Below are 12503 nucleotides of genomic sequence, written 5' to 3'. Positions count from 1 at the left end.
CACCTCCCGGGCAGTGTGTCGAAGTGTCCTTGAGCAAGACACTTAACCCCTAACTAACCCGATGAGCAGGTTGGCACCTTGCGTGGTCGCCTCCGCCGTCGGTGTGTGAATGTGTGAGTGAACGGGTAAAATGTGAGCAACAAATCGTAAAGCGCTTTGGATAAAAGCTGTTATATAAATGCAGCCCTTTACCATTATAGTAGACATGAAACAGGAAATGCCCTTTGAATGGTTAATAAGCTACATGTCATGCATATTAAAGGACCACGCCAAGATTATAGGAAATGCGCTTAGTCTTCTCCAGAGTCAGACAAGAAGATAGATATACATTTCCTCTCTGTGCGTTCGGTAGAAAGCTATCCGGCTGCAAGCTAGCCTAGCTTAGCACAAATGAATGGAAGCGGATATGGACCAACTAGCCCAGCTGTTGGCCAAAACACCTCTCACTGAGTTTTATGCTAGGCTAATGGTCAGTATCTGCTTCTATTCATTCGTGCTAAGCTAGGCTAGCTTGCAGCCAGATAACAATTCAATTCAATTAACTTTTAAATGCATTTTTTTTTTTTTATAAAAAAAAATATCTGATCCAATATTTATGGCTTAAAACCAATTTCCGACAATTGGTTAGACTTTAAATTAAAATAAATAAAATGTCTTGAACATTTTTATCATGGATGAACAAAACCTTCAATGCGAATGGTTGATTTGAATTTAAAGGACTTTAACACTTTGAATGCCCATCACGAGAATTCTTGTTAATTTTTTTCTATTAGCGATCTGAATTCATATTTCATCAACCGAGTCTACCGTTGGTAAGCCTGCCCTACCAGGCGCTCAGATGTGAAAAAAGCACCCCCTATCGTCTCCCAGATGGTAATGCACCCTTTTGGATTGGACTCAATGAAAATGGATGAAAAAAAAAAAAATCTGAATCCACATTTTACTTCTCACGCATGTAACCGGAGCCGATCAGATTCATTCTGGACCCTCAGCACAGCGTGTAATGTGTTTTACAGTATACGCATTGGATCAATAAAAGGATAGATTTTTAGAATGGCGATCAGGAATTGGAATAATCCATTTGGATACCATCTGATCTCAGGTAATGAATCTATTTTACCAGTCTTAGGATAAGCAGACCCGTTTTCACGGAGATATAAGCTTTCCCCCTATATGTGATATGGCTGTTTTGACTGTGCGAGTGATCAGGAACTAAGAGAATAGATTTACAGCTTGCGGCACCAGCGTGCATACGTACACATATACTATCGTTTATTTGAAAACGATTCATAAATAGGCCGAAAAATTACAACATTCTAGAATATTACAGTATCAGGGCGTTTATCAGGGATTCTTTTTTTCCCCCCTTGAAAACGAGGGCTTTTCAAAATGCTATAAAACGGAAATGAACCGATAAAAAAAACAATCCACTTCGACAATGTTGACTGGAAATGTCATTGATAAGCGACGGGCAGATTAGACACATAGCCATAATTTAAAACAGATTAGGCGATATTAACGTTAACATTGAAGTGGATGGTGGGCATTCAAGCACTAAATGTGCGCCCCCTGCTGGGCACTGAAAGTGTTAAGTACCTTGTTAAAAAATGGGCTGTTTTCAAGGAATTCCAGGCCTCGACTTTTTATATATATATATATATATATATATATATATTTTAAGCACTTCAAGGACCTTGTGCGAACCCTGCTTTTATGCAGGGTCCTAAAGTCTTAAATTGAACAGAATTTTAGGCCTTAAAAAGTCTTAAATATGTCTTAAATATGATTCTGATTATGTATATATATCATACAGAACCTAGAGGTGTGAGCACTCACCTTCACACTTGTGTTTCTTCAGATTGTTAGACTGGATGAAACTCCTCCCACACTGGAGACACTGGTAGGGCTTCTCTCCAGTGTGGGTCAGAAGGTGTCTCTTCAAAGTACCCCACCGACTGAAGCTCCTCCCACACTGTTGGCAGTGGTAGGGCTTCTCTCCAGTGTGGATCCTCTGGTGGTTCTTGAAGGTACCCAACTGAGTGAAACTCCTCCCACACTGTTGGCAGTGGTAGGGCTTCTCTCCAGTGTGGATCCTCTGGTGGTCCTTGAGGGTACCCAACTGACTGAAGCTCCTCCCACACTCGTCACACTGGTCACACTGGTAGGGCTTCTCTCCAGTGTGGGTCAGCTGGTGGGCCTTGAGGGTACGTGACAGAGTGAAACTCCTCCCACACTGGAGACACTGGTAGGGCTTCTCTCCAGTGTGGGTCAGCTGGTGGGCCTTGAGGGTACCCAACTGAGTGAAACTCCTCCCACACTGTTGGCAGTGGTAGGGCTTCTCTCCAGTGTGGATCCTCTGGTGGTCCTTGAGGGTACCCAACTGACTGAAACTCCTCCCACACTCCTCACACTGGTGGGGCTTCTCTCCAGTGTGGGTCAGAAGGTGTCTGTTGAAGGTAGCCAACAGACTGAAGCTCCTCCCACACTGCTCACACCGGTGGGGCTTCTCTCCTGTGTGGGTCAGAAGGTGTCTCTTCAGGCTTCCTAACGTACTGAAGCCCCTCCCACACTGCTCACACCGGTGGGGCTTCTCTCCTGTGTGGGTCAGCTGGAACAGAAAACAAGGAGGGGTCAGACTGCTAGGAGCAGAAAACAAGGAGGGGTCAGACTGCTAGGAGCAGAACACAAGGAGGGGTCAGACTTCTAGGAGCAGAACACAAGGAGGGGTCAGACTGCTAGGAGCAGAACACAAGGAGGGGTCAGGCTGCTAGGAGCAGAACACAAGGAGGGGTCAGGCTGCTAGGAGCAGAACACAAGGAGGGGTCAGACTGCTAGGAGCAGAACACAAGGAGGGGTCAGGCTGCTAGGAGCAGAACACAAGGAGGGGACAGGCTGCTAGGAGCAGAACACAAGGAGGGGACAGACTGCTAGGAGCAGAACACAAGGAGGGGACGCGTGTAGTAGTAGTTATAAGGTGTTTGAGCTTGTAACGTTGTACATATTGTGTATACAACGCGAATGCTATGGTCGATCCCATTGCCGTTAGCATGTAAGCTAACAACAGCGTCTTATAACTACTACTATTGTCGTGTCCATAAGTTCAGCGTCCGTCCTCCTGCTACGCTATAGCGAGGGGGGCGTACTAGCGTAGGTCAGCAGCCAATCAGAGCGCAAAACGGGAACGACGATGCGTTGGAGAAAAGCTACATGCGGAGGGGTCAGACTGCTAGGAGCAGAACACAAGGAGGGGACAGACTGCTAGGAGCAGAACACAAGGAGGGGACAGACTGCTAGGAGCAGAACACAAGGAGGGGACAGACTGCTAGGAGCAGAACACAAGGAGGGGTCAGACTGCTAGGAGCAGAACACAAGGAGGGGTCAGACTGCTAGGAGCAGAACACAAGGAGGGGTCAGACTGCTAGGAGCAGAACACAAGGAGGGGACAGACTGCTAGGAGCAGAACACAAGGAGGGGACAGACTGCTAGGAGCAGAACACAAGGAGGGGACAGACTGCTAGGAGCAGAACACAAGGAGGGGTCAGACTGCTGAAGACTATGTCTCCTGCTCACCACTAGGGGCAGAGTGGGTAACATCTTAAAACAACAGGAAAGAAATATCTCTGAAAGAGACTAGTGGACACACATAGTGAAAGTAGCCAGCTGACAGTGTTCCATGTAGAGAAACAAAGCCACAGATGATGGACCTGGACCAGATAACTGCCGGTGATTATGATCACAATATTTCAGATATTGTCAGTAAGCTGAAAGTTATACTGGTAAACTAGTCAGATTCCTAGTCATGGTTGTATTGTATTGTCCTGCGTTGTAAAGCCCACATACCTGGTGCTCCAAACAGGATGAAACAAACACTTTAAATGAATTGCAGATACTATTTGACTAATGACCTTCTTTCATTTCATTACCTGGCAGGGGGGCGGGGCAGACAGGGTCCCAGAGGAAGTGCCCGGTTGAGAGGCTGTGGAGGGGAGGAACCTCTCTGTGCGGATCTGTCCACTTGTCAGCAGCTCGAAGTACAGATCGTTATGGATCCTCTTCAGGTGCTTGTGGAGGAAGATCTCCGAGGTGAAGCAGTACTGACACTCAGCAGGACATGGAAACACTGGAGACTGGGTCTTCACCCCTGAGAGAGAGAGAGAGAGAGAGATACAGGGAGATGGAGACAGAGAAAGAGAGCAGATTAGGAGCGAAGTCAGATGAGTAATGGCAATTATGTGCAATGAATCAATACAACTACGACAGACATTAGGATTTTTGTTGGTGGGGTCTATATTATTCCAGACTGGCAAAGGAACCATGTGATTTACAGATCTCTGATGTGTTACACCCCAAATCAGATGAATAGACGTAAGGATATGTACATGCACACATAGGGTCAGACTAGGGCTGACCTTCGAATTATTTTTTGGAATTCGAAGCTTCGGGGCCAAGATTCGATTTTAATTCAAAGCTTAATTTGATCAGGCAGAGTTGATTTTGCACAATTTATTTTTATAAATATATATATATTTTCTTTTAATAAATATATTCAAATTTTATTTTCATATTCGAAGCCCATGCCCATCGAACAAAGCTTCCAAGTATTTAAGACAGCCCTAATAGTAATACATACAGACAGATTACCTTCAGTAGAACTCTTCCTGTGCCAAAGTGCATCGAAGGTGATGCCCAGGTGTGCGGCGTACTCGTCCCCGTACCACACCAGCAGCTCCTCTCCTGGAGCCACACGACACCAAGACCGGTAGAAGATCAGGCCACGGTGTTGGAACGCTACCAGGTTCTGTTCCTCCTCGTTACGGGCACAGTTCACGTACCTGAGAGAGAGAGGGAGAGAGAGAGAGAGAGAGAGAGAGACAGAGAGAGAGAGAGAGACAGAGAGAGATGGATTACTGCTACTACTGTAATTGATCATCATAATCTGTACCTTTAACACAGCAGAGTTTCCTACCTCATCCAATTAGAGTGAGTCTCTCTTTTGGCGTCGATGTAGTCGTCCCTGCGTTTGTCCCTGTAGATCTGATAGAGAGACAAGACGTTCACCACATTTCACACAGACATCATTCAAGCAGTGTTTCGTTTGTCTAAGATTTAAAAAGGTTTAAACTTTACAGCACTGACAAAGTGCTGTACAAGTCCCACAACATAAAAAATTAAAATAAAAGATTTGTAATAGATATTTTTTTGAAGCTTCAAATTAAAATCGAATATCGGCCCCGAAGCTTCGAATTCCAAAAAAAATTATTCGAAGGTCAGCCCTAGACTCCATACAAAAGAGCACTTGGGTCATCTCATGTTGCCAATGTGTCAACCTTTGATGAGGGTGGGGGGGGGGATCAAGCACTTTGATGAGGGTGGGGGGGATCAAGCACTTTGATGAGGGTGGGGGGATCAAGCACTTTGATGAGGGTGGGGGGATCAAGCACTTTCAGACACATTATTTCCAAAGACTGTTCGTGACACATAGAGCTGCCATGGTTACAGCATTACCGCAGTAAGCCAATCACGTCACGCACCGCATCCCTGCTGTGTTTTCTTCCGTTCATTAGGCCTATTGTTTACGTTCCAATTGTTGCGTTATGTGATCTGAAATAAACTCAATGCTATTTTGTAAATAATAATAATCATTATAATAATTGTGTAGCCTATTTTCTTCACACCATGTGTTCGAAAGTCCTTCACTCGTCTGCAGCACAGTTAACGTTCCGATCGGAGAACGTGCAGCACCCAGAACGTGCTTTGCAACTACGAGATGCGTTTTTACTGTAAATGGAGGTGAACAGCTATGCTTCAGGGATAAAGAGGTATGTTTTTTTTTCTTTTTTTTTTAAATGGCGATTACCACAACAGTTTGAATTGCTTCACTATCAAAAAATCATTACCGCAGCAGCTCTACACACAGACTCCCTCACCCACTCCCTCCCTCCCTCCCTACTGACCACCCACGAGTAGCCGCTCTTGGTAGCCTCCTCCTCCTCAGCCTTGTCTCCTTCATATGGGCCGAAGTGTGATCCTATAGGAAGCTCCGTGTTCCCAGAGTAGAACACACCAAGACCCGCTCCTGGTATTCCAGACCTCTTCACCTGGACAGACACAGACAGGAAGACACACCAACAGACAGGTTGAGATACAATGGAATGTTATCATTGTTCAGATGGGTCGAGATAATAAAAAAAAAGAAAAAAAGACACCTTTATTTTAGATCTCTGGAAATCATTAATTACAATGATACCAAGCTTACAAAAAACAGACCGTGCTGTTGAGATTCAAGGATATTAAAAAAAAAGGTACAAAAAACATTAAATAAAGGAAATTATTAAACATAGACTACCGTAAATCCTCAAATAGAGGAGGGACCTCCGATAAAGGAGGGGCCTCTCATAATGGCCAGGGGGTTTGATGCATTTAGACAAACACAGGCCGGTTTCTATTATAAGGTCGCAAAAAAAGTTTTTATTTTATTTTTCGTGCCGTGATATAGAATGAGATAAACTCTTGCCAATAGAAATCAAGCGCTGCCTCCCGCTACACCGACTACCGTACATTAACGTTTCCCTCTGGTTAGCTTTAGCGCTAGCTAACGTTGTCATAATATCTAGATATGTGGCGTCAGCTGGACGACGTTGACTTCGTTTGCAACCGTTAACGTTCGCCGTCTATATGGCGTTGGCAGGAGAGGCTGGCGTTGTCCAGTTGACACATTAGAGATCATGATGCTATGACAGCGTTAGTAGCTAAAGCTACTGCATGTAAACAACTCGATTCGACGGAGGAAGTCGAGAAGGTACCACACGCTAAACCGTCCCCGGACCCCACAACCTAGTATAGACAGTTCCAACTTCAATGTGTGAATTACGTTAATCCCACAATTACTCAACTGCACTCAATATTTAAATACCAATGCTAGTCTAAATAAATGTAGACAGACAATCTACGTATTAAAAAAATAAAAATAATGCAATAAAAGTCTGAAAATGAAGGGATTATGTCCATGAGTGTCATTTTTAGAAATTAAGGCCTGCCTCTTATATAAGCCTCTCTCTAATAAAGGCCTGGTGCTCTTTGCAGCTGAGGTAAATAGAAGACCCGTCCTATATTTGAGGATTTACGGTACATACATAGATAAATTTTATGCAATGATAAACAATGTCATAGTAACTGGTGGGTGAGTCAAGTGGTCAGTAACATGGCTGAGTGTCTGGTCAGTAACACGACAGTGTCTGGTCAGTAACAGGACAGAGTGTCTGGTCAGTAACACGACAGAGTGTCTGGTCAGTAACATGGCTTAACACATTAATCGATTTTGAATCGAAATTTGGAATGATGCAATTATCAAATCGCCAGGCCTGCAATTAAATTTTTTATTTTACATTATTTAACCAGGAACTCCCATTGAGATACAAGATCGGTTTGGGAGAGGGAGGTAAGGGGTTTTAGATTGTGTGTTGTGAAGTTTAGACTTCAGTGAGGGAGAGTAAAGTACAAAAAGAAAAAAAGTACCGTTGGGTACCGGTATCAATTCCCAGGTAAAAAGAAACATTTTCAGGCTCGGTGTCCCGAAAAGACCCACCGCGTAGGCCAGATGCAAGCCGCATTTTACAATAAAACTCTGTGGGGCTGCTTTTTTTTTTTTTTTTTTTTAATTATAATCGCAAATTTAATCGCAATATCTGTGAGAAAAATCGCAATTCGATTATTTCCCAAAATCTTGCAGCCCTAGAAGAGATACCAGAAAATGTAGTTTGTGTTTACTGCAATTTACCTAAAGATAATCTAAAGCAGTGGTTCTCAACTGGTCTAGCCTCGGGACCCAACACAAAATGGGGGAACTAATGGGATAACTGGGGTTGCAACAAAAGTGCAACTAGGGCTAAAAACACAATGAAATAAAATAATAATAATAATAAATAATATATGCTTCTTAGCAGACTTGTTAGCTTAACATGACAGGGAACTAATGGGATAACTGGGGATGTTGTTTGCTCCTGACAAGAGTCTCAAAGTCTGGGGTGATGGTAGACCAAGCAACTCTGAGGTCGTGCTCAATGTCCAATCTGTTCCTCTGCTCAGTCTTCAGCTGGACCAGAGCTGAGAAGCCACTTTCACAAAGATAGGTGGTGCAAAAAAAAAAGTTTAAAAAAAATTTATAATTACTTTTTAATTTTTTTAACAGACATCCGCGACCCACTCAAAATGGCCCCGCGACCCACTTTTGGGTCGCGACCCACCAGTTGAGAAACACTGATCTAAAGGAAACAATACCTTGAAGTGTGGCGGGAGAGTCTTCTTGGCTCTGTGTGCCTCTCCTGGAGCCACCTCCACGTCAGGGTAGAAGACAGGAGGGCCGTGGACAACACACTCAAACAGGAAGAACTCCTCACAGCCGTAGCAGTCTACACACAGACAGAGAGAGAACGTGGAGAAGAGACCGAGACATAAGAGAGAGAGATAGTCCGTCAATACATACATACACAAATATTAAAGGATTGCCGCATTGCCGTCAAAAAAGTTAAAATATTTTAGCGTGGCTGGGTGGCACTCGTCACCAACGCAAGAGACACTGGTATCGAACCCAGCCGACAGCGTTGCTCCCGGCTTGGCCGGCCGTCACACTAACACAATTGGCAGTGTTAGAGGGTGGGAAGCCGGTGGGTGGGTCTGGGTCGTTGTGGACAGCGACTTCTACAGTTCGCTCGGGGCGCCTGCGCAGCGAGGGAAGGATCTAGGAGAGGTAGTGTGACCTTCCACACGTTACACTCTCAGGGATTAAAGCAAAAAAAATTCTCCCGACTGCTTTTTTTCTGGCCAAGTCATATTCTTATTTTAACCTCCACTGTATTTTTTTTTAATAGCGTTAGCGTTTTAAGGGAGCCTACTGTCCTGACTGTGACTATAGACCCTACTGTTGTGGTTGTTGTGCCAGGCAGGGAGGCTGTGTGCTGGAGAGCGTGAAATAATGCAAGTCTTGTGGCTAGCTTCTGATTGATGGCGAGCTAGCACCCTTTTCCCATTACTTTGAACCATGAACTAAACGGCTTGTTATCATACAAACAAGGGACTAAACACGTTTCGCAATTATGCCACAACAACAATGGACAGTCTCCTCCCCACCGTTTGTATATATTTTTTTACGACCCACTCACCCCCTCCTAATGTACAGTCTCCTCCTCATCATATGTATATATTTACTGTTAGGATCTCTGGGTAACAGTACTGTATATTTGCATATCGTATATGTGACAAATGTAACAGTACTATATACCTGTAAGGCATGTATGTCATGATGTCATGCATGTTGTGTATGTCATAAATGTCACTATGAATTGAAAATGGGGGACCCTGATGATGTAAACAAGACAAACGCCTTTCTCTAGTCTGCATCCCCTTAACAATTGTGTGTATTGCTACTGGATTTACAAGATCCAGAGTGAATGAATGAAAACTTTATTTAATACACGAGACCCTCTCCTTGGGACCAAGTAAGGTTGTCGATAATCCAATGTACAGTTACAACCCCCCCCCCATCCCACCCACCTCCAATGTACAGTTTCTTCGTCAAATATATATACTCTTTTTAGACAATTTTTGTATCACAAACAATAGGCTACTGTATTTGTAAATCTGGTATGTCATAAATGTATAGATGTAGCAGTATTGTCTATCTGTATGTCATGTGTGTCATATATGTTATGATGAATTGAAAATGGGGGACCCTGATGTAAACAAGACGAAAGTCTTTCTCTGGTCTGCATCCCCTTAACAATTGTGTGTATTGAGCTGTACTGTATTGTACCCATTCTGCAATCTGTTAATAACAATCAATCAATATTTAACAGATTGCAAAATGGGTACAATACAGTACAGCTCAATACACACAATTGTTAAGGGGATGCAGACCAGAGAAAGACGTTAGTCTTGTTTACATCAGGGTCCCCCATTTTCAATTCATAGTGACATACATGACATACATTTGTGACATGATATGCAAATATACAGTACTGTTACCCAGAGATCTCCCGGACAAATGGGAGAAAGACGTTTATTGAGCTTAAAAACAATTGATAACGCAAATAACTTTCGGATTAACAAAGTAATTCGTTTTGTGGCATTAACGTTACCTAGATTTATCAACATTCATACATTTATCAGAAAGCGAGCGGCGCAAGCACACACAAAACACCACCAACAACACACTGCTTGTCGCGTAAATAACGTTCCGATTAACAAAAGGCATTAGTTTTGTGGCATTGACGTTACCTAGATTTATCAATAGCAATAGTAATATATATGTTTCTTTAGACTAGAATAAGTCAAATGAACTTACGGTCTCGTAAAAGTTTCCGCATGTTGTTGATGAGTCAAGTTAACTCGCGAGTAGAGCTAGACGCTAGAGCAGGGGTCAGCAACCTTTTTGACATGGAGTGCCTGTTTGAAATATAGTTGTAACTAGTGTGCCTCAACAATATTCCATGCATCGTAATTTTTTTTCTCATAATCAGGTCTTTTTAACACTTTGGTTGCCTAAGGTTAAATTAATGATATACCATAGATTGCCAGCGCTATTTGTCTATGGAGAAAGTCCCCTTCTTTGCAGGGCTATAACTTTTTAAATTCTATTGCTACATTGCCATTATTAGGGCCCATTCAAAGTCCTATATGTATTGTTCATTGTGTAGCAACGTTAAACTTTTTCATTCACATATTCATAGTAAAGTATGGTCTAATGTATAAGTATGTTTTCATCTCTTTCTGCAGCTTTCTCCAGAACGTGATATATAGCCCCAAATGCATTATATTGATGATGAAATACAGTTTGATGGCAATCAGCGCGATATAAAAAATTCCAACTAGACGTACTTCTAGAAGTTACTACACGTCATCTGATGTTGACCGGATGGGCGAGGGGGCGTTTATAATTCCGTGGGCAGCGTTATACCAATCATCTAATGTGGGTCAAATGTTGATAATATCAGTTATTATCGAAGACGGTAACGTTACACGCTGAAACTCACCCCAGTCTCCGCGCGCCGTTGGGCGATCATCGTCGAGTAGAAATTTTATCATTATGGGATATATTATTACCCGGTCCATCTCCAGCTTGTATAATGGTATATACGTCCAAATCATGTTGTTTATCGAGTTATTGGCAATCGATCGCTATGTAGAGTGACGAGCTAGAGTGCCGGAACCTATCCCGAGTGGCCGGAAGCAATACGGACATCTAGCACAACCTCTACTGCGCTTCCTGTTAAGCGCTTGCGCCGATCGGCCACCAGATGGCGCTCCTGAACCGCCAGAGAGCTCAGTGGGTCCTGCTGGTGAATCTCAGGCCAGCGGAGGGACATTATGAATCCGATCGCAGATTTTTGAAATATTGATATAAAGACGACGTACAGCGTCCCCCGGCAACTTTAGCATGGCCAGCAAAGACGTCTAAAGACGCCCCCTGGCAGTCAAAGTGTTAATGATAATTTTTGCATTATTACATCATTATTGTTATTGTTATTATTAACAATATTATTATGATGGTTGTATCAACCCTAAATCTGAGTTGGGGGGGGGAATGCAATGCAGACAAACAGCTGCATACAGTGCGACCATTTCACTCACATTTGCGCATTCATTTTTGGACACATCACACACCATCGGTGTGTGTACTGTACGTGGGCTGTCATAGCTCCACCTACAGGCCTAATGGAGAACACCAGGAGAACACCAGGATGTGAATGGAGGGTGAATGTGAGGTATATCGTGTAAATAAGTTTTGATTGATCGCAAGACTACTGTAAAAAAATAAATAATAATAAGTTACCAGAACTAAAAAATATTGAGTTCAGTTACTGTGCATTAAGGTTTTCAGTTTTCAATCCATAATAAGTTAACAGAAAAATAAGTACACAACCACATTATTTCAACCTAATAAAACTATGTTTATTGTCATTGTTTTAAGAACACAAGTTGACTTGGTAATACTCACATTTTGAGTAAAAAAAAAAGGCTTTTAACATGTGCAATGTTCAATGAAATAGACAAATAAATAATACAATTTGTTGATTAATCCCACTGGTCACAATGGTGACCGTAATAATGTTTTTGTTATAAGGCTCTGCAAATGTTACTGAATGATGTAGCAATGTATTTCCAGCTAAATTGAAACAATAAACAAATAAAGGGTCTCAATTAAATATGTGGTAGTAAAAAGAACATGTGGGAGGATTTCAACAAGATAAATGCGACAACAGTGCAAAATATTTCACTATAATATTTCAAAGCAAAAAAATATATATATATATTCTTTTTTTATTTAAATTTTTTTATGCTGCCCCCTGTGCCTATGAAAATGCCCCTGCGTGCCTATGCAGGCACGCGTGCCTAGGGTTGCCTACCCCTGCGCTAGAGAGCAATGGCGGAGTTTCAGAAACTCAAAGAAAATGGGCGCTTCCCATTGGTGCTGAGCACAGCGGAGGTGGGTGAAAGGGCTGTAAACT

At 42.8% G+C, this 12503-nt stretch overlaps 1 protein-coding gene across 1 annotated transcript in view; it reads right to left on the bottom strand.

Moving 5' to 3' along the window:
• Positions 1-12503, bottom strand: part of LOC311241633 (histone-lysine N-methyltransferase PRDM9-like) — a gene marked incomplete at its 5' end in the record, with an annotated part of 35969 nt that overhangs the window by 410 nt on the left and 23056 nt on the right. Inside the window, 6 exons of the mRNA XM_084330509.1 lie at positions 1837-2608; positions 3924-4141; positions 4642-4832; positions 4967-5034; positions 5955-6098; positions 8278-8408. Of these exons, the coding sequence (XP_084186635.1) occupies positions 1837-2608; positions 3924-4141; positions 4642-4832; positions 4967-5034; positions 5955-6098; positions 8278-8408 (1524 nt within the window). The remainder of the gene's footprint in view (positions 1-1836; positions 2609-3923; positions 4142-4641; positions 4833-4966; positions 5035-5954; positions 6099-8277; positions 8409-12503) is intronic.

The sequence above is a fragment of the Notolepis coatsorum genome (genome assembly GCF_963971535.1).
Source record: "Notolepis coatsorum genome assembly, chromosome: 15".
NCBI lineage: Eukaryota > Metazoa > Chordata > Actinopteri > Aulopiformes > Paralepididae > Notolepis > Notolepis coatsorum.
This window is presented reverse-complemented; position numbering and strand designations above follow the sequence as displayed.